Genomic DNA, 22,240 nt, shown 5'->3' with positions numbered 1-22,240 from the left:
TTTGTTGTGTGTGTGTGTGCGCACGCGTGCGTATACATGCTTGCTGTGCAAATTTCAACATTACCTTTTGTATTACAAAACAAGTTTCTTATTTTAATGAAATTCTTGTTAATTACATTCATGGATTAATTCTATTGGCAATGGTGCATAATTGATTTTTTAGCTATTAAAGCAATTTGTGGTAAGGGTCTATTAGGTATGGATTGTCTTTCAAGATGTTTTTCTCTTCAGTTAATTTTTTATTAGCTAGTTTTACATATGTATTCAAGGAGAAAGTTACCCCATAATTTTTTGTTTTTATCATTTTCACACATTGATATTAGGGTTGTGATGAATTAAAGTAAGGAGTTGCGGAGGTGTTTTTCCCCCCCCCCCCTATGGTTTGGAAGCTTTTGTACAGCACTGCTTTTTTTCCTTAAATATTTGATGATGCAACTATATGGGCAGGTTTTTACTAGTCATAATTGATTGACACTTAATGGTTGTGGAGTTAGCTAGTTAGCTTTTTATGTTTCAGTTGACATCAGCTTTAGCATAATTTATTTTTCATGGAATGTGTCTGCTAACATTTAAGCTATCAAGTTTGTTGTAATGAGGTTGTTCATAATATCCTTTTATTCATTTTGCTGTCTGTAGAGTCTGAGGTGCGTTCCTCTCTTTCATGTTCACAGTGTATGCCTTTTTCTTGAGTCTTACTAGAGGTTTTCCAATGCAATTAAATATCAGAGGTACTTTTATCTGTATGAGTTGTTTTTCTGTGTATACACATGCATTCACATGCATGTTGTGTACGTATTACATGTGAAGGTGCAAGTGTGCATGTCTGCACATGTATTCAGAGGTCCGAGCAGGACTTGCCCTTTTCTTTAGATTTACTCATTTGTCTTCTTCTGTCTCAAGAGAGAAACCCAGATCTTTGCTTCTTTTCCATTTCAGTTTAAACACGGAAGCATATATTTTGCTCTTAATGGTGATTAGGTTCATCCCAAAGATTATCATTATCTTTATCCTTTTCAAGACGGGGTTTCTCTGTGTAGTCCTGGCTGTCTTGGAACTCACTCTGTAGACCAGGCTGGCCTTGAACTCATAGAGATCCGCCTGCCTCTACCTCTCAAGTGCTGGGATTAAAGGTGTGTGCCCCCACTGCTTGGGCTCTAAAGATTATTTTTTATTATCATTGATTTCAAAATACTATTTAAACTTCTGTTCAGGAGTTGTGGAGGTTATTCTTTGCTTTTAAAATTTGGCTGCTTGAATTATATACAGTGAGGTCATATACTCTAGATTTTTCACTAATTTCATAATTTGTTTATGGTCAAAATGTGAACTGTTCTTAATGAACACATCACATTCCCTTAGAAATAATATTTATTCCACATTTATTTCTTGTTGTGTTTTACTAATGTCAATGTGATTGAAATAATCAATGCTGTTATTAAGATATTCCGTAATTTACTGATGGTTATTTGGTTCTGCCAGTGACTAAGGGTGTGTTTATTTCTCCCCTATAGTTTTATGTAGTTCCTGACTTTGAAAACTCTTATAGCAGACACATGCACATTCAAGGTAGTTATGTCTTCCTGATGCTCATCATTGTGGATTGCTTCTCTGTTGTCAGGTAGTATTTCATGCCTTGTACCTTGAGTCCCCTGTTAGTCAGCTTTCTATGGTTTGAACCCTGCCTTTTACAGTTGTATTTAAAGTGAATCTTTTGTAGATGTATGTAGTTAGGTTTTGCATTTTTAAATACTTTCTGCTAATATCTGTACTTTTATTGGACTGTTCCGACTCTGAGTGTGCAAGTTCAAAAGGAAGAATTAAAATTAATTACACAGTTTACAATCTTTAGCACACTTCGCCTATTATGCTGGGCATTGAGCTCAGGGTCTTGTTCATGTTAGGCAATTTCCACGGAACAGCTGTATCATTCCAGATGTGATATTTTTATATATTTAAGATAGTAATGAATCATACTACAAATACAAGAGGTACTTCACTAATAAATATATATGCAGGAATAATTAACTTATATAGGCAACTACAGAAGATAGAAGAGGAACATTATATAAAAAAAACCTTGCCATTTGATGTCAGTTTATCTGCAGGTTCTCTTAATCATCGTAACTTCTATGGGTTATAGTGGAGGGACCCAGTGCCCAGCCCACTTTGTGAGGCTAGTGTAACCAGCCTTGTTCTACAATCTGACAATATGCTGGGTGAAGGAAGCAACACAGAAGGGACTACATTATTGCCAGAGTCAAGGATGAGACTGTCTCGAGTTGTAGCACACATAGGAGCAATTCAGGGTTATAGTGCACATGCAAGTACTTTTGGGCTGTTTCTGGTATGTTGCAGGATTGTATTTCTTGATATGGGTTTCATTCATTGTGCACTTTGTAATTGTGTCTAATTCTCTCTCTCTCTCTCTCTCTCTCTCTCTCTCTCTCTCTCTCTCTCTCTCTCTCTGTTTGTCTGTCTGTGTGTGCGTGCGTGTGTGTGTGAGAGAGATCAAGACTATTCCCCACCTTCCCTTCTATCAGACTCTTCTATCAAACTCAGTATACCTGGTTTTATGTTGAGGTCTTTGATCCATTTGGAGTTGAGTTTTGTACAAGGTGATATGGTGTGGGTCTACTTGTGTTCTTATCCATCCATCCATCCATCCATCCATCCATCCATCCATCCATCCATCCATCCATCCATCCAATTTGACCAGCACTGTTTGTTAAAGATGCTGCCTTTTTGCCAGTGTGTATTTCTGGCTTCTTTATCAAAAATTAGCTGTCTATAACTGTGGATTTATGTCTTGTGGGTTTTTTTTTTTTTTTTTTTTTTTTTTTTTTTTTAGAAAAGGTTCCTCTGTGGCTTTAGAGGCTGTCCTGGAACTAACTCTTGTAGACCAGGCTGGTCTTGAACTCACTGCCTCCTGAGTTCTGGGATTAAAGGCATGCACCACCACTGCCTGGCATGTCTTGGTTTTCAATGTAATTCCACTGATCAATGTGTCTGTTTTGTTTCAGTACCCTGCTGTTTTATCACTATAGATCTGTAATACAATTTGAGATGGGGGCTGGTGATACCTCTAGCAGTTCTATATTATCCAGAATTGTTTTAGCTGCCCTGGGGTGGGTGGGTGTGTGTGTGTGTGTGTGTGTGTGTGTGTGTGTGTGTGTGTGCGCGCGCGCGCACATGTTCCCACATGGAGCTGAAAATTGGCCTTCCAAGTTCTGTGAAGAATTGTGTTGGAATTTTAATGGAAATTTATTGAATCTGTAGATTGCTTTTGGCAGGATGGCCATTTTTTACTTTATTAATCCTACTGATCTATAAGCATGGGAGATCTTTCCATCTTCTTACATCTTCAGTTTTTGAAAGTTTTTATTATATAAGTTTTTCACTTGGTTAGAGCTACTCCAAGATATTTTATATTATTTAAGGCTATTGTGAAAGTATTGTTTTCCTGATTTCTCTCTTGGTCCATTTGTCATTTGTATATAAGAAGGCTACTGATTTCTGTGTATTAATTTTGTATCCTGCTACTTTGCTGGAAGTGTTTATGAGCTGTAGGAGTTTCCTGGTGGAATTTTTAGGGTCACTTATATGTACAGTCACATCATCTGCAAATAAAGATACTTTGGCTTCTTCCTTTCCTGTTTGTATCCCCTTGATCTCCTTCAGTTGTCTTATTGCTCTAGCTAAAACTTGAAGTACTATATTGAACAGGTATGAAGAGAGTAGACAACCTTGTCTTGTTCCTGGCGTTAGTGGAAATACTTTGAGTTTCTCTACATGTATAATGATGTTGGCTGTAGGCTTGCCGTCAATTACCTTTATTATGTTGAGGTATGCCTTTTTATGTCTAGTCTCTCCAGGACTTCTATCATGAAGGGATGTTGATTTGGTCAAGGGCCTTTCTGCATTTAATGAGATGGTCATATGGGTTTTGTCTTTCAATCTGTTTATATGATGGATTACATTTACTGATTTGCATATGTTTCTCTGGGATGAAGCCTGCTTGATCATAGTGGATGACCTTTTTGATGTATTTTTGGAATCAGTTTGCAAGTATTTTATTGAGACTTTTTACACTTATGTTCATTAGGGAAATTGGCCCATATTTTTCTTTTTGTTGTTTCTTTGTGTAGTTTTGGTATCTGGCTAGTAGTGATTTCATAAAGGAATTTGGAAATGTTTCTTCCATTTCTATTGTTGGTAGTCATCCAATCCTGTATTATTATTATTTTTTTATTTTAATTTTTAGAAGAGTTTTTTTTTTTTTTTTTTTTTTTTTTTTTTTTTTCTGGAGCAGGGTTTCCCTGTGTAGCTTTGGAGCCTGTCCTGGAACTAGCACTTGTAGACTAGTCTGGTCTTGAGCTCACAGAGATCCAACTGCCTCTGCCTCCAAGTGCTGGGATAAAAGGTGTGTGCCACCACTGCTTGGCCTAATTTGGGAGACTCTTAGTTACTGCATTTATTTCACTAAGGGTTATGGGCCTGTTTAAATTTTTATTTCATCTTGATGATTTAACTTTGGTTGGGTTTGAATATGTATTAAAAGTCCATTTATTTATTTATTTATTTTAAGTTTTCCAGTTTGGGAGGATATAGATTTTTTTAAAGTATTTCTTATGGTTCTCTGAATTTCCTCAGTGTCTGTTATAATCTCAACCTTTCCATCTCTAATTGTATTAATTTAGATCCTCTCTTTTTGTTAATTTGGCTAAAGGTTTGTCAAGCTTGTTGATTTTCTTTTCCAGTAATTGGTTTCATTGATTTTTAGTATTCCCCATTTCTCTTTCACCAATTTTAGCTCTGAGTTTGATTATTTCCTGTCTCCTATTTTTTTGAGCATTGTTTCATCTTGTTTTTCTAAAGCTTTCAACTGTTTTATTAAGTTACAAATATATTTTCATCATCTTTTATATAGGCATTTAGTACTATGAGCTTTCTTCTTAGAACTGCTTTCATTGTTTTTCATAAATGTTGTGTTTTCATTTTCATTCAGTTCTAAAGGTTTTTAATTTCCCTTTTGCTTTCCACATTGACTCAGTTTTCATTCCTTAGTGAGTTGTTTAGTTTTAGTTATTTTGTGTACTTGCTGCTGTTTCTGTTGTCGATATTCAGCTTTATTCTGTGGTAGTCAGATAGGATGCAAGATGCTATTTAAATTTTCCTATATTTGTTGAGACTTGCCTTGTATCCTAATGTGTTCAGTTTTTGGAAAAGGTTCTACAGGCTGTTTAGAAGAAAATTTATTTTTTCTTCTAAACAGTGTCTAGATTTTTGTTACTTACCTTTCTTAACTCCAGACTTTATTTTTCGTCTGGATGACCTTTCTACGGTGAAAGTGAAGTATTGAAGTTACTCCTTGTCACTGTAGGGTCAATATGTGATTTTAGATGTAATAATGCTTCTTTATGAATTTGGGTGTCCTTGTTTTGGTGTACAAATATTTAGAATTGTAATAGCCTCTTGGTGGAGTTTTCCTTTAACGAGAATATAATGTTTTTTCCTATCTCCTCTGATTAATTTTGGGTTGAAGTCTATTTTGTTAGACACTGAAATAGCTATGCCTGCTTGTTTCAACTTGGTTCTGTTTGCTTGAGTATCTTTTTTCCCCCCCTCTAAGGTGGTGTCTGTTCTTGATGCTGAGGCGAGGTGTGCTTCTTGGAGGACAGCAGAAAGATGATCCTGTTTCCTAATCCAGTCTGTTAGTGTGTGCATTTTGGAGAACCAAGACCATTAGTATTAAGAGTTAGTGAACAGTGTTTATTAATTCCTATCATTTTGTTATATTCTTTAAGATTCTTTGGTTAACTGTTCTGTTAGTTTATTGTACTGGGTTTTCATGGTCTTCATTAAGGTATCAGTTCATATGCTTTTTAAAGTCCTTGAACATATTCAGAATTGTTAGTTTGGAATCCTTGTCTTGTGCTTCAGCTAAGGAATATGAGTCTGCATTCCAGTTTCTGGAGGAAGGATAGTGTCTTAGTTGTTCATGTTTATGGTGGAATCTGTGCATCTGGAGTTAGGACATTTGTGGAGTTTCTTTGGTGTGACTTTCTGGTCATGTGTCTGTTGGGTGGGTGTTCAGGTCTTTGCTGTTCCAGTCTGTCAAGTTGTGGACCAGTTGAATGGACCACTGTGAGCTTCAGGGTTTAGATTCTTGCCTGGCTACATGTTAAGTAGAATGTCTGGTAGGTGAGCAACAGGTAAAGAGGGGTCTGGTTTTGGGTGTCTCTAACTGGGGTTCTGGGTTAGGCTTCATGACATCACAGGGCCCCGAAGTGGGTGGCATTGCTACTAATACTTACTTATTTGTTGAGACAGAATTCATGTAGCCCAGGTTAACCTCCAACTTAAATGTAGTCAAAGATGGCCTTGAACTCCTGATTCCCTTCCCTGAAAACACACAAAGTGCTAGAACAGAGGCATTTGCCACCACCTCACTGTGTGGTGTTTTCAAGTCATTATTATATACTTTAGTATATAGTTATCCTTCTACCCCAAAGAGATAAAACTTGGAGTCTTCACACTGAGATCTTTGTTGTCTTGAATTTATGAGTTCTTTAGCTTTAAGACTTTAGGCATTACTCTTACTTTCATGAAAGTCCTGATGTTTGTAATATGGGCTGTGCTTTTCCCGTTCTTGCCTCTCTGCCTAATGCTATTCTGCTCATCCTGGAGTCACAGAATTCTTTAAAATACCATATTTCATCACCTGATTCAGTCTTTTAAGTTGTTATTATGGTTTATCTCTTCAAAACATATATTTTGTCTTTTCATGAGGTTGAGGTGAGAAGTAAGTTAAGGTGTTTATGTTCTCAAAACAGTCTATAAATAATAACTTAAAAAGAAACACCAAAGTCAGTTTTCAGGCTTGCTCTTCACACTGGTGTTTTCATCCTCTGAGATCCTGTCCTTCCCAGTTCTGAGTCTGCTTGTCATTCATCATTACCTTCAGTCCTTTGCCCTAGATCCTGGATGTTTTTGATCCTTTGGGTTTCTGGTCTGTAGTTGCATCCTATGTGACCTATATGAAGTCAGGTTCCAATAACTCTCTTACTTTTCTTTGCCTCTGGGTTTTAAGTAGCACACTGGAGTCACATCAGGTTCAATGCTATCAGGAGCTCCTATTAAAAGGCATCAAACTTAATGTAGGATCAAACTGAAGGCTTTGAGCTACTTTCGCTAAAAGGCTAATCTTGGCTTCCAGCTTTTGATCTCAAAATATGTATCGAGTAGTGGGATTGAAGTTTCAGCCAACCATTCTCACCCACTCAATAGTACAACAGAGTGATGTTGAAATAAGAGCTTTCAGGACAACTGTTAGAGGACAATTGTCAGCCCCAATCCAAGTGACATAGTCATATTGACAGAAAGGAATGATTTCCTACCTTTGGTTTTCAAATTTACTTTTCAAACACGAGAAGAAAATAAACTCATTCCTAAAGCAAACATCTCTCCTGGGCATATATATTCTGTGGCTTTTACAAGCTAAGTTTAAAAATGCAAAGACCCTAAACAGGTAATTATTTCTTTTGATTTTGTTTCTACCAGGCTCAATGGACAGGCTCACCTCTGGCATGGATATCTGATAGGAACATTTCTATCAGTTTAATACCTTTTCCACCCACCAACTATGTTTTTTTTTCTTTTCTGTAGACAAACCATGAAAATAAATTATTTTTTAAAACTCTTACAAGAAATATATACACAATGGGAAACAATAAAGGGCAAGATACAGTTGAAATTTAGCAGCTCTATGAGTTAAGATCTTCTCTCTACAACACATTCGTGTCAGTTACTGCTTAACTTAACGCTGGGTTTTCCTTTTTGCTTTCAGGAAAACCTTTAACTTACGCCCTGGGTGTTACCTGTCCACAGCTTCCTGGTGGCTCACCGCTTCTGCCTGCTCCAGCCTTGCTCCGGCAGCTTCCAGGCTTCTGGGCTTCAGAGCTTGTTGTGAAAGCTTGCTGCTTTGGCCTGCTACCCCTGCTTCAGGTGTCAAAAGCTTTTAATTAGCTTGCTTCCTCTAATTACCTGGTTCCTTATGTGTCCATATAGTCTAGTACGAGGGCCTGAAAGGGGAGAATACATTGTAGGCATTCATTTTTCTTTAAAGACTCTTGTTCAGGCTCTCTTGAGACTCCTGGGAGAAGAAACTAAATTTAGTGCATGCTTTGCCTTTGATAGTGCCGGTCTGTGGTCCAAAGATCCCACAGGTGTCATCTTTTATAATCTGTGTCTGTTTAATTGGTTGATGCTCAGGATGTACCAGTTTGAAATATTTTGGCTGTTGGTGCTCTATGTATAAATTATATTTTTATCAAGAGCACATTTCTGGATGTTTAGTAAATAGTTTGTAGTAATTTAAGATTTTAGTTTGCTCCTTAAAATTTTTTATTATTTATTTATATATATTTTTTGGTAGTACTGGGAATTAAACACAGGGTCTCATTTATGTCAGGCCAGTCCTACCACAAAGCCTCACCCCGACCCTAAACTTTCTTTAATAATATAATTGATCATTCACAGAATAGTTTTTCAGTTTTTTTGTTTGTTTGAGACAGTGTCTTTCTCTGTAGTGCATGCTGGCCTGGAGCGTACTGTGTAGACCAGGCTGTCTTCCAATTTGTTTATTTGTTGAGACACAGTATTGGTGTGTAGCTCTGGCTGTATTGAAACTCTCTGTGTAGACCAGGCTAGTCTTGAACTTGAAGCTATCCTCTTGCCCCTACCTTCCAAGTGCTGGGGTTGTAGGCATGTTCTAGATTGACAGACTACTTTACTGGTTTTTTAAGTGGGGAAAATAGAATACCCTTCAGATTGGTGTAGGGATTGAGTGAGTAGCATATGTAGTGTGCTTAGTAAAGGTAGCACATTTTCAGTACAGTTTTTCTGAAATAAGTAGATTTGGTTTTATTAATAAAAATAATGGTAGGTGCTATATAGGAGAAACTTAGGAGAGAAATATGTAAAACAAAAAATGGTCAATAATAACACAGCAATAATGTACTATTTTCAAAGGTGGGACTTTGAGAGCCCTGGTAGGGGAGCAGTGTGAGCTAGATTACAGGCTCCAGAAATCATACAAAAGATGAATCACCACCAGCCTTATTTCTAGATTTCAATATCCATATAGTCATGTACTTGCAGATGAGCATATTGATCCCTTATAATGTTCCAGATATATTTACCAACATGAGTCTCTCCAGAATGTGCTTACTGAGTATCTGTTGACTCTCAGGCACTAACCATATGCTAGTGAACAGAGGAGGTAGAAATTCCTACTCTAAAAGAGCTTGTGGGGCAAATACTAAGTATTGTATGTAGTTAGACTGTGTAGTATGTATATATATTGTGTTAAATAATTATGAGACTTAAGGAGAAAAGGAAGCTAAGAAATGTAATAGAAAGTCTCAAAGGACTTAGTGACATTTCAGTGAGGGAGCAAGAAAGCAGACTTAGTGGGCCTATGGAGATGAAGTATTTTCTAGGTCTGGGGAAAAACAAGTGCAAAGTCCTAAGGTGAGATTGTGCAAGGGGAGCATTATGGCTTGAGCAAAAGTGAGCTAACAGTGAGGAGTAGATTCCAGGGAGTTTAGCAGACCTTACAGTTAATGGTAAGGACTTTGGCTTTTCTTATTAACTTTAAGGGAGATAGAAAATCACTAGAAGTTTGACCAAAAGAGTGATGTCATCTGACCTACATGTAAGCATATTGTTTTTGTACTGTTGAGAATAGACTGTGAATGAGGACAGGTAGAAAGGTCAGGTAAAGCGTGATGGCAAGGTTTATTAGGGCAGAAGAGAAGCTGTGGTGAATTTTGACTATATCCAAGGTAGCCTAGATTTCTGAATATCATACAAAAGATGGAGAACTGCTTGGATATTGAAATCCTATGTAATATAGTGTGATTATTCTTAGAGGTTATAGCTGGACACAATGATACACAGGTTGTGTTCAACAGCCATTTAGTATATTTGTCACATGCTGATCATTTCTGTACTGTGTACAGGTTTTCTGACACCAAAGAGTGTTTACTAGGAATTATTAAAATCATCTTTGATGTTTCAGAAATGTATCTTTCTTCTTTGTAATTTTTAGTCCATACTAATGTACTTTTTGATTTTGTGTGTGTGTGTGTGTGTGTGTGTGTGTGTGTGTGTGTGTGTGTTGTGAGTGTGTGTGTGTGTGTGTGTGTGTGTGTGTGTGTGTGTGTGTGTGTGTTGGACATGGAACCCAGAGCCTTGTTCATGCTATTTGCAAGTGTTCTATTACTGAGCTACATACCCTACTCTAAGGAAGGATGTTGTAACGTGCTGTCTTAGGGTTTCTATTGCTGTGAAGAGACACCTTGACCACAGCAACTCTTATAAAGGAAAACATTGAATTGAGGTGGCAGCTTATCATTTTCAAAGGTTCAGTCCATTATCATCATGGTGGGGCATAGCTGCGTGTTAGCAGACATGGTGCTGGAGAGGTAGCTGGGAGTTCTACATCTTGTAGGCAGCAGGAAGTGAACTGAGATACTGGGTGTGACTTAAGCATATACAAGACCTCAAAGCACACTCCCACAGAGACACACTTCCAACAAGGCCACACCCACTCCAACAAAGCCACACCTCCTAGCAGTGCCACTCCTTTTGGGGGCCATTTTGTTTCAAACCACCCCACATGCCATCCTCTTATGAGCCAGCTGACTTTGCTACCTGAGCATACAGGATCTAAAGTGGGAGTTGTAGACAACCTTTTGTTTTTCTACTGCCATGACCATGGAAAGGATTTGTAGTGTGAACAGAGGAACAGATCAGTGATCACTTTGGGAGCTTCATAATCTTTTTCATCATGGCATTAATTTGATAGCTCAGCAATGTTTCTTGAGCTGACTGCTATTTCTCTAAACCATACTTCATTCCAGAAAAGTTTTTAGGCAGTTTATGAAACTCTTTTAAGGTGTGTGTACCACACAGAAGAGGTAGAAAGGCAAATAAAAATCTTAGGTCTCTGAAGAACTTTAGAAGTAGTTCGTCTTCTAGTATTTTGGTGTCTGTCCTTTTAATATATGGCATGGAAATTTATGATTTATTTTCTGTATACATAAATAATTATGATCTACAACATTCTATAAACTTATGTTTCACATCATATGCTGAGCTTCAGCTTTTCTCTATCAAACAGTATTCTTAACATTTCTCCAGTCACATGAGTTTATTTTATTTTGTCCATTTTCTCTTTAAGAATATTTAAGTCACTTCTAGTGATTTACTACTGAAAACCATATTGTGCTAATATTATGACTTACCTTTCATTTGTATGTAGATTTTTTTCAATTGAGGGAATTTGTGTGTATATGTATAGTATCAAAGTTATAAACATAAAGCTGGAAGTTGAGCTGTTTCTCTTTTTAATGGCGAACGAATTGTCAGACATAGTGGCTGTCACACTAGTGGCGGATGAACAACTGGCAGTTAGGAGGTGGGGAGAGTGGGAGCCTGAAGTAGAGGTACAGATGCATGGTAGCAGCTCATGCCTTCAGATTCTATATTGCTCCATCTTCCTAACCCCCAGGAAGTGCTAGCTAATGGTTGTGGTGTTGAATGGGTGCTGGGCACTATCACTGTTAACCTCTTCTGGGGAGCTGCACAACCTACAGGTTGTTTTGCATCTAGTATTCTAGGAATCTAGGAAGGAAATTTAGTGCACATTTTTACACATCACCCTATCAAGGCTTGGAGTAGCACTGCACAACAAGTCTGTTCATGCTTCTGAAGAAACACTTCATTTTGATTTTTCCAGACAGGGTTTCTCTGTGTAGCCCTGGCTGTTGTGGAACTCAACTTTGCAGACTAGGCTGTCCTCAAACGCACAGAGGATCAGCCTGCCTCTGCCTCCTAAGTGCTGGGATTAAAGGTGTGGTACCTCATCCCTGCCTAGCTAAGCATGTTTGTTTTTACAGTAAGAGATAAAAAAAAAACCAAAACTAATAATCTCCTGGTTTTAGCACACCTTGCTAATAAGTGAGTCATTTGAGGGACTGTAGACCTGTGTGAAATCTTAGCATGGTGCCCGCCTGCATTTGGACACTGGAAGCATATTATTGGGCATGTGGACATTAGAGGACAATTTAACAGTTAGTTATTAACCTTCTACCTCGTTGTTGCAGGGCTCTTGTTTCTGCTGCTCTACTGTGCACTTCCAGCTACCTGGCCTGGAAGCTTCTGGGGGATTCTCCTGTCCACACCTTCCATCTTGTTATGTGGATACTGAGGTTACAGCTGTGCACCAGCACACCAGGCTTTTACATGGGTTACAGTTTGCTAGGCTTGCTTGTGTGGCTAGATTTTTTACTGAGCTATCTTCCTGACACATCCTCCACCATTTTATTTGATGATGTAACTTTATGACAGCTACTGAGAAACTTTATGCAGTAATTTTAATTATGTCATCATATTACTTTAATGACAATCTCATCTAGATACAAATTTAATAAGTGCCCTTAATATGCACATTTGCTATTAAAACTTATTTTAAAAAATTAGAGCTTGGCCGGGCGTTGGTGGCGTATGCCTTTAATCCCAGCACTCGGGAGGCAGAGGCAGGCGGATTTCTGTGAGTTTGAGACCAGCCTGGTCTCCAGAGCAAGTGCTAGGATAGGCTCCAAAGCTACACAGAGAAACCCTGTCTCGAAAAACCAAAAAAAAAAAAAAAAAAAAATAGAGTTTGAATTTAAATTTACTTTTTATCTTTGGAAATTCTCCTTTGAACTGTTCAAAGAGCTGTACACATGTTCTGGCCTGCATGTTAGGACAGTGTTGTTAGGTTCCAAACACTATAACAAAATACCTCAAATAATTTGCTTATAAAAAGGAAAATTTATCTTGGCTTATGGTTCTAGAGATTTCAGTGTGTAATCAATTAGCTCTCTGTTCTGGGCCTGTGGTGAAGTAGCATGTTGTTCTGGGAGTGTGTGGCAAAATAAAACCATCCACCTGATAGGAAGAAAGGGAGGGAGGAAACAGTCAAGTCAGTTTAGAGTCCCCCAGACCCCAGCAACTTAAAGGCACTAAACTATTATTAACCCTCTTGTGCTATCATCCGAAATGCTGTGCTGAGGATCAAACCTTCATCATGACGTGGACTTTTGAGGGGCACCTGGCATTCAAGCTAAAGCAGATAATAATTGTTCTCTCCAGTGGTGCCTCTCCATTACCGGAAATGTTGTTGGTGAAGATTTCTGTACTTTAGTTTCAGCCCTGTAACAAACCCAGCATGCTGGAAGGGCCCCAAAGAGATTATCTAGTTAAATGGAAACTAAGTTAGGAGCAGAAATGTAATCAGTTTGTTGACAGTGAGAATAGTCTTATTTGTACTTGGCAGAAGCATTCTTGTTGGAAAGGGTGTGCACAGTCCACGGTTTGTGAAACTGTTGGTCATGATTGCTCTTACAGGAGTGGGGGAGGGGAAAGAATAAAGTAAGGCAGGCGCACAATGGGATAAAGAGCAGCAGCATCTTCAGTTCATTTCGTATAGTCTGATGCCCACAGAACACTCTGTCTCATCATGCTGGAATCTGGCGTGCAGTATCTCATAACATCTACTGCTTTCATATTGTGCATCTTGGTCAGTATCTTAGTAAGAGATGATGAGTTGAAATTCCTGGGCAGAAAACTTGGAAAGGAAGTTATAATGTATAATAAGCAGCAGATACTGTTCACAAATAAAATTGCTTGTTTGACATATGTTCACTAATGTGAAATTTTAATTTGACATTTAATTTAGGATCTTAGAATTGATCGGCATTGAAACAATTGATAATTGGTGTTTATTTTTTCTTACAGAGAAGAAAATGGAAAATGGATGAAGTTATTTTTTTTTTGCCATACTTTAAAAGTTGTATTTCCTTTATCTTTTCTAGGTTGCTGTAGTTAAACTGAAAAATGCAGATAAAGTATTTGCCATGAAAATTCTGAACAAGTGGGAGATGCTGAAAAGAGCTGAGGTGAGTGAGTCTCTGGGCTGCAAACTTGATGGCACTAGGTTTCTAAGTTAGGCCACTTTAAAACATGCTGGTGTAAAAGCTTCTGTACATCAATGTTGGAGTACTTTTGTGAACTTATGCATAGTCTGAACACAAGTGAGGCAGACTCACATTATTAGTCCATTTAATTATTCCACCAAAATTAACTTTATGTGTTTGTAAAGGAGAAATTTCAAAATGAGGGAAGAAAGACTGTGAGAACCAGCCATGCCACCCACAGAGTGCAGTCAGTGTAAAGGGCCTGTGAGGTGGCTTAGCCGAAGTTTGATCCCTGGAACCTATGGTGGAAAGAGAAAGTTGTCCTCTGACCTCCACAGGTGTGCACTGAGGCACCTACGCACCTATATGCACACATGTACACACACTTATGCACACATGTACAATTAACATTAAAAAAATAAAAAGGTAGAAGAACTATGAAGTGCTCTTAATTAGAGATATTGGCGGGGTGGCCCCGAGGGCTCCAGTTTTTGTAAAGAGGTGTTGAAATGATCTTACGACAATTTTTATATGATAGGTAGGATTTTGTTGTGTGAATGTTACAACGTAACTACCTTCCTGGGTTTGGAGTAGGGGACACATATGAACTTTGGAAGCTGTTGCTCAAATAAATGTTTTAGTTATTAACTTAGAGTATGTAACTATGTGTAGTTTTAAGCACATTTGCCAAATATAGATATCAAATGATTTTTGTTAGTTATATTAAAAACATTTTTTTACTAACTACTTAAAATTTTTTGTGTCTCATTTTCTTGTGTTCATCAAATATATGTTAAACTATATACTTGAAAGTAAATGTAAAAGCTGCTGGGTTCAGCTATCCTATCCTTAGTTAGATAGCAAGTTCAAGACTAGCCTGGGACACAAAAAGAACTTGTCACAAAAACCCCAAACAACTAAAAACAGTGAATTTGATGCCTTGCTATAAAAAAATGGAAATCTTTAAGATATTTCTAAATTTAAAATTCCATTTATTTTTCAAAATGAAAATCTTAGACTTTAAATATTTTAATATTATTTGAAAAATTTCTCTATAACAGTATTTTGTGAAGGAGAGAAGTCTTTATTTTTATTCCCAATAAATGAGAAGCCTAACTAGGTATAATCATCAGTATACTTTGCATTTTGACTGATTTTCATTATTATTGTGTGATTGCATGTGTGTGAGTGCACGTTTGTGCACACGCACATACAGGTACATGATATATATGTTTGAGCATAGGCAGATACCTGCCATGATACATGTGTGTATCAGACAACAACTTTCAGGAGGTTAGTTTATCGACCCCCCCCCTCCGTCCTCCCCTTCCCCCCTATCCCCTCCTCCGTCCCCAGGATCTAGGGTCTAGACTCGGGTCATCAGACTTGAATGGTAAGTACTTTTTACCTGCTGAGCCATTTTGAGGGCACTATGTATGTAGCTTTGATGTGCTGTATAGGATTGCTGATTTGAGGCATGTATTTTATGGTTGTTCTAAAGAGTCATGTGACAGCTTTGCAGAATTATTGTTTATATATGGACCTTATTTAATCTCTGTTTCAACGTAGGAATTCTTGTTGTGCATTATCCCAGTAGTCTATTAAGGATGAAGTTTAAAGAACATATTACTGAATACAGAAAATGTAAAAGTGCATGAAACTTAAATCATTCTGGCAAGCAAAACGCTTGGTTGAAATTTGAAAATCAGCCAGGTGTAGTGACACATGCCTTTAGTCACAGCACTCAGGAGATTTTCTTAACAGGGCTACTGTTGATACTTGCTTATTTCTTGTGGAAGCTGATCTGTTCATTATGTGATTGAAATATCCTGTCTTCTCTTTATTAGATGCCAGTAGTATCTTTCCCAATTGCCATAAGCAACTTAGGACAAAGTACATTAAGCAAAATGTCTGGAATATGCCTTATATCTAGATCTAATATCTGTGCTTTAAAAAGAATAGCTTATTATGAATAGACTATATAATGCCTGATGTCGTGACCCAGCATGTCTCAGCCTTAGTCCATGGGGTTCTACCTGAGTGGGGGTGTGTGGACCTGGAAGTTTCGAGGAACCCAACGGTGATAAAGACCAAACACAGGCATCTTGTCATCTTCAGAGAGCTCTCAGTTCCATGTTGTGGAACTAGAGTCATTTCTTTATTAGCCATCTTTTCTGGTGTCTCTTAACCATCCTGCTATTACTATGAGGCAACCATTTCTCTCATTGTTCTCCTCTCGCTGCTCACCCTGCTCACCTGCTCGCCCTGCTCACCTGCTCGCCCACTTCCTAAACATTACTCACCTACCTCTGATCTCCCTGCCCAGGTGCAGGCCTATATAGATGCTTAGGTGCATAGATATGCAAATAAGGAGGCATATTATCCTGAGGCCGTGGTAAACAAAAGTATCCCTGCTGACATTAACAATACAATAGTGGGCCAGAGTTTCCTGGTGCCACCGCTGTTTATGGTGGCCAGAACCTGGGACCCATATTCGGTCTCCCACAGCCTGAGACTGTCTTTATAGAATAGTTTGTGTGTGTGAGTGTGCACTAGTGGAGCTGAGGGATGGTGGTGCTTGTGTGAGAGTGTCATAAAATAAGAGTGGGGAATAAAATAATTGCTGTAATCGAGTGACAGTACTTTGTGAGAAACAATTTAGACTCTACTACTGTATATGTTTGAAATTGTATATTGTAGTTTATTATATATATTTATCTTTTAAAACATTTTTTTACTGAGCAATTCAGGATAGATTAGAACTTACAATAAAATTTGTTTTGACTAAAGTCTTCAGAGTTTAGTTTGGAATTATTAATCAAGTAAAGCAGTATCTACTATATTCTAGCTGGATTGTCTTTAAAATTTCAGATCACTGCCATTGTAAGATAAAGCCAGGAAAGGGGTTTCCTGGGCTCTTTTAGTCTTCTAAAATACTAAGTGCAAACCATTCTTTGAGGTCAGTTAAGCTATACAGCTGGACTTAGTAGGTAACATGATTCTGTGTTCTTCCTGAAGTGAACTAAAGCAAAATGTTATAGATTTTAATAACTCGACTGACAGTTTAAATCACTATTTAATGGGTTACATTTACTTGTTTTAGTATTTTCTCAGATATTGCTATTTAATTCCCGGCTTTGGCACTTTTGTTTGTCCAAATAAGTGCTTTGTGTATATACATGAGAATACTAGAGAATACTAGGGCTAGTTGTATAATAATTTATTTCATGTATCATGGCTACTTAATCTTTCTTATGGATAACCAGTACCAGCTGTAAGAGCTGAGGATATGGCTCACGAGTACAAAGACTGTCTAGCATGTCCAAGACCCCAAGTTCTGTCTTACTACAATGCAAAAGTCAAAAGCACTTGCTATGCTCATTTTTTATGTCTTTAAAAATGGTGAAGTGGATATGGAGAAATTGGATATTTGTGTCATGTAGGTAATGGGTTGGTTGGTCTGTGTGTAAGCTAAATAATTCTGCGAATTTTTCAGATTGTTTTGGACTAAAGCAGTTCTAAAAATTATTAAACGTTTTATACTGTGATACACATTCTCGAGCAATTGTTTGGATGGTGTTTTCTAGGTTTGTATAAAGTGTTCTTTAAAATCCTCCCTTCCCTTTCAGACAGCATGCTTTCGTGAAGAGAGGGATGTGCTGGTGAACGGGGACAACAAGTGGATAACGACTCTGCACTACGCCTTCCAGGATGACAACAACTTAGTAAGAAATAGTTTTCTAACCGTAGTCTTTAGTGGATAGAGATTAGCATTACTTTTCTAAAGTGTTATAGGTTTTTTTTTTTTTTTTTTTTTTTTTCCCTGAAACAGGGTTTCTCTGTATTGTTTTGTCCTGGAACTCGCTATGTAGACCAGGCTGGCCTTGAACTCACAGAGATCTGCCTGCCTTGAACTCACAGAGATCCGCCTGCCTCTGCCTCCCGAGTGCTGGGACTAAAGGTGTGCGCCACCAACACCCAGCTAAACATAGATTTTTTTTTAAATAGAAGAAAAAAGACTATGTTTTCCAGAGTAAGTTGTATACTTGGTATGAGAATTTTTTTGTCTGAGAAATTTGATGCTTTTTTAAAATTGAATTTGCTATGTCTTTACATAAGAAATCCCCAACTACATCCAGACTTTTAATTTACTTAAGTTAAATGCTATAGGAGACAGTTCAGGAGTTTTTCTTTTTATGACTCTCCCAGTAGATTTCATTAGTAATGTTCTGCTTCTTAAAACTGTATTCACTTTTCAGTGTGACCATATGCTGTATTCACTTTTCAGTGTGACCATATGCTGTATTCACTTTTCAGTGTGACCATATGCTCCATTTAGGTGAGCTACGTTCATATGACATCATGGGCCGCCTCACTGAAGTTTGGGAGGAACTTAGGGAAAGCTCAAAATACCAGAATCTGTACCACCTGAGTATAAATAACAATGAATAGAGAAACTAGAGACAGGGACGGACAAGTCAAAGGATAAAAAAGGTTAAGTTTTCTCCAGTACAATATGCCACTACTTGGCTTGCTGCTATTCATAGTTCTTCAGTTTTTGATCCATTTTTATTTCCAGATTTATATCTTTTAGTGGGCAGCAAACAGAATTTAAAAGTTAAATAGAAAGGAAAATGAACATTTATGACAATTATTGAGACTTGTGAGCACACTTCCACCCCCTTTAGATGGGGAACTACCGACATACTAAAGTACTATACCACCAAAGTCCAACTTGGTGAGCCATTGAATTGTGTTAGGGTTGACTGTAGGAACAGAAATGACTCACAGGCAGCTCTGTCACCAAAAATCCACCCCGAGGTGAGGTGACTGACAGTCCATAAAGCCAGAAGCCTGGAGCACACTGCACACGTGCAGGCCAGCCGCTCAGCAGGTTGGAGAGTGTCCTCTGGGGCAGCTCAGTTGGTCTGAATGGTCTGTGCTTTTCCAGGTAGCTCCACTGCTCAGAGTAGCGGAGGCAGCTTGGCCTGTCTAGCAGTGTCATTCTGCAGTCGGTAATGTTGTGCACACTTGGAAGGAGAGGTTGGTACTAGTGAATCTGGTCAGTTTCGGAGACCAGCTATTTTGAGTTGTTTACTTCCTGACTTAAGGAGCTTCCCTGCACAGTGGAAAGTTTGCCTCCCTTAGAACACCCTGCTGCTGCTCACCTCCTGATGAACACCCTATGTCTTAATGAGCTTCCCTCCAAGATGGAAGCTTTTGATCGAGGAAGAAACTGCTACACAAACAACAGTGGCCTTTGTATTTTAGTACATCGTATGCATCACTGTGGTTTGTAGTCAGAATTGTTTCTAAAGATGATAGGATAAAGCTTTGCATGTGTTTACTGTTCAGAGTCAGAGTGAATGGGATGATAGTTTAGTTTGATTATTGTAATTTTAGGGATGGACATACCATGCAGAAATATATGTAGACTGATTAGCAAAATTCATGAGCACATTGAACATAAACTAGGTATTTATTTACACTTAGAAAAAGTATTTATCATGGTAATTTTCAAAAGTAATAAAGGCTAAAATCCTGCCAGTGTATACTTTTACCGTGAATTTATGCATCATTTAAAAACTACATTTTGTTATAAAGTAGAAGTAAATATAAAAAGTGCTCAAACAGAAAATTTTAATTATTATTTATTTTATGTATATCAATGTTTTGCCTGCATGTATGTTTGTGCACCATATGCCTTCTGCCTATGGAGGTTAAGAGAGGGAATCCAATCCTCTGGAACTGCAATTAGGGACAGTCATTAAGTGCTCTTAATTGATGAGCCCCCTCTCCAGCCCCACAAAGGTCAAATTTAAAACAGCAAAAATTTGCCAAAAAGTATTAAGATGAGAAAAAAGGTCTAAGCTGCTTATTACCCTTTGTGTCTTGTGAATTATTCAGACTGATCTGCAGTCTTTACATTAGACTTTAGCATATGCATGTCTTCTTCAGTGGCATTCTCTGAGATATGATCTGTATATAGAAGTTATATTATTTATATATATTATATGGGAGGAGGATCAAAATGAAAATTCTTGTCATTTACAGAATTCTGAAGTCTTAGTTATCATCACAGCCATTCTTTTAAGCTTTAAAAGATGTTAGAAAATAAATGAGTGCGTGTAGCTGAGTGGTAACTGCAAGCATTTGGACGGCTCAGATGGGATGGACAGGGATGAATTATGGCATTTGGGAGTCACGGAATACTGGGTGTTACAGCTTGGATAGAAAGGTGTTTTGGCATTCAGGAGCCAAGGAATACCACAGGTCACATAAGCATAGCAGTTTATATAGCCTTGCTTCAGGGAAAAGCTTCCCTGGTGTATCAGCTCTGCTCCTGCAGGCGAGGGCTTCCTGGGGCAAAGTTTTTACTGTTCGGCTCCAGTCCCCCAGAGAGTGGAGTGTAACAACTTACTTTGCCAGGGAAGGTTTCCCCGGCAAAAAGTGATACAGCCCTGCTTTGCTCTGCTCTGCTCCACCCAGGGTCATCTCTGCTCCAGAGAAAGAAGTTCTCACCCAAACCTCATTCAAGTGTTTTTTTTTTTTTGGGGGGGGGGAGAAGAATCCAGGAGAGTGGCTGCCCTCTGCCAGGGTGGCAGAGGACACCCAGGCAGCCAGAGCAGCCACAAACTGAACAGACACTGGGTTTACATAGGGATTTTGACGCGGAGGGGGGGGGGGGACGGAGGCGGAGGCGGAGTTTTCCAGGGTGGGGATTGGTCTAGGATGGCTAGATCTTCTGCTCAGGATTGGTTAGTTTTCTGCCCAGGCTTAAGGTCAGATTTGGCTCCCGTTTCAGGGCCAAAGTGTGTTTCTTGCTTGGTCCTTTTTTACCCTTAGTTTTAGGGCCAGTGTGTATTTCTTTCACTGACTGATTCCAAGGATAAAGTGTGTTTCTTTGGTACTGGTTTCAAGGTCAGGGTGCATTTCTTTGGTTTTGGTTGCAGGGCCAAAGTGTGTTTCTTTGGCTCTGCTCAGGGTGTGTTTCTTTGGCTGGCCCCTTTTCCCTACAGTAACTACTGTGCCTAGCATACACAAGGCTCTAGATTGCATCCCCCTGCACCACCCAAAACAAAAAGAAAACCACCCATAAAACCTGTTTTGGAGCTGAAGCAATAGCTTAGCAGTTAAGAGCGCTTGCTGTTCTTATAAAAGACCCGAGTTTAGTTCCTACCAACTATATTGGGCAGCTCACAACTGCCTGGAACTCCAGTTCCAGGGGACATATGCTGTTCTCTGACCCCCACGGGCACCTGGACACCTGCAGTTCATATACATACACTCAGTGCCTATGCACACTCATAAATAAGTAAATAAATCTTTAAAGGTTATTAGAAAATGAAACAATTTAAGAATGTAGACAAATCTAGTTTTAGATACCAAAACAGAAATTGTACTAAATATATTTATTTTGCAAAGTAACTTTTGACCATTTTTTAAGTAACCAGACATTTTTACTGTTATATAAATCAAGAAATTTATGGTAGTTAATTTGGATTTCAATTTCCAACTTTCCTAGATACTACTATGCACATACCATGAAAAAGTGTAGGGTTATATGGAGTGCCTTTAGTGTGCTTAAGCAGAAGATGCACAGTTTAATATATGATGCTAAGATGTAAATAGAATATTTTTTATGTCTTTGAGGATCATGAATCAGAAAAATTTATATTTTTCTCATGTGTTCTTACTCTTAATTTCCTGTGTATTTTATGCTTGAGGGATAAAAGGGAAATGTTTAAGCTATAATTTCTTGAATTATCATTTATTTATAAATTATTTTGAAATAAGATCTTATTCCATGTCCAGGGCCAGACCTAAACTCACTATGTAACTCAGGCTGGTCTTGCATCCTCAATACTTTTGTCCCAGCCTCTTGTGTGTGGTATAGTGACTTTATTTTATATTTTATATTTGGGATGGTTAGTGAGGCTTGAACCCAATACCCCGTGGATGTTAGAGACTGACTTGTAGATGTTATAACTACTGAGTTATAGCACCAGCAAGAAATATAGTTCTCACTGAGCCTGGAGCTTACTGCTCCCTTAAATATTGGACTTTTTTGGTTTTTGAGACAGGGTTTCACTGTGTTAGTTGAGCTAGCCTTGAGTTTGTGATCCTCCTGCCTTAGCCTTCTCCTCAGGCTGTTTATTACAGGTATGTTCTTATTACCCCTGGCTGAAATATTGGTTGTAATTGGGTTGCTCAGA

At 38.2% G+C, this 22,240-nt stretch overlaps 1 protein-coding gene across 4 annotated transcripts in view; it reads left to right on the top strand.

The window, feature by feature from the left end:
- Positions 1-22,240, top strand: part of Cdc42bpa (CDC42 binding protein kinase alpha) — a 184,316-nt gene that overhangs the window by 43,689 nt on the left and 118,387 nt on the right. For 3 of the 4 annotated variants that reach the window (XM_027418850.2, XM_027418849.2, XM_035445642.1), the window contains exons 3-4: positions 13,923-14,006; positions 17,654-17,749. In XM_027418850.2, the coding sequence (XP_027274651.1) occupies positions 13,923-14,006; positions 17,654-17,749 (180 nt within the window). Of the gene's footprint in view, positions 1-7,846; positions 8,005-13,922; positions 14,007-17,653; positions 17,750-22,240 lie in introns of all 4 variants that reach the window. The other variant, XM_035445641.1, reaches the window with a different exon arrangement.

Source organism: Cricetulus griseus, chromosome 5 (genome assembly GCF_003668045.3).
Source record: "Cricetulus griseus strain 17A/GY chromosome 5, alternate assembly CriGri-PICRH-1.0, whole genome shotgun sequence".
Lineage (NCBI taxonomy): Eukaryota > Metazoa > Chordata > Mammalia > Rodentia > Cricetidae > Cricetulus > Cricetulus griseus.
This window is presented reverse-complemented; position numbering and strand designations above follow the sequence as displayed.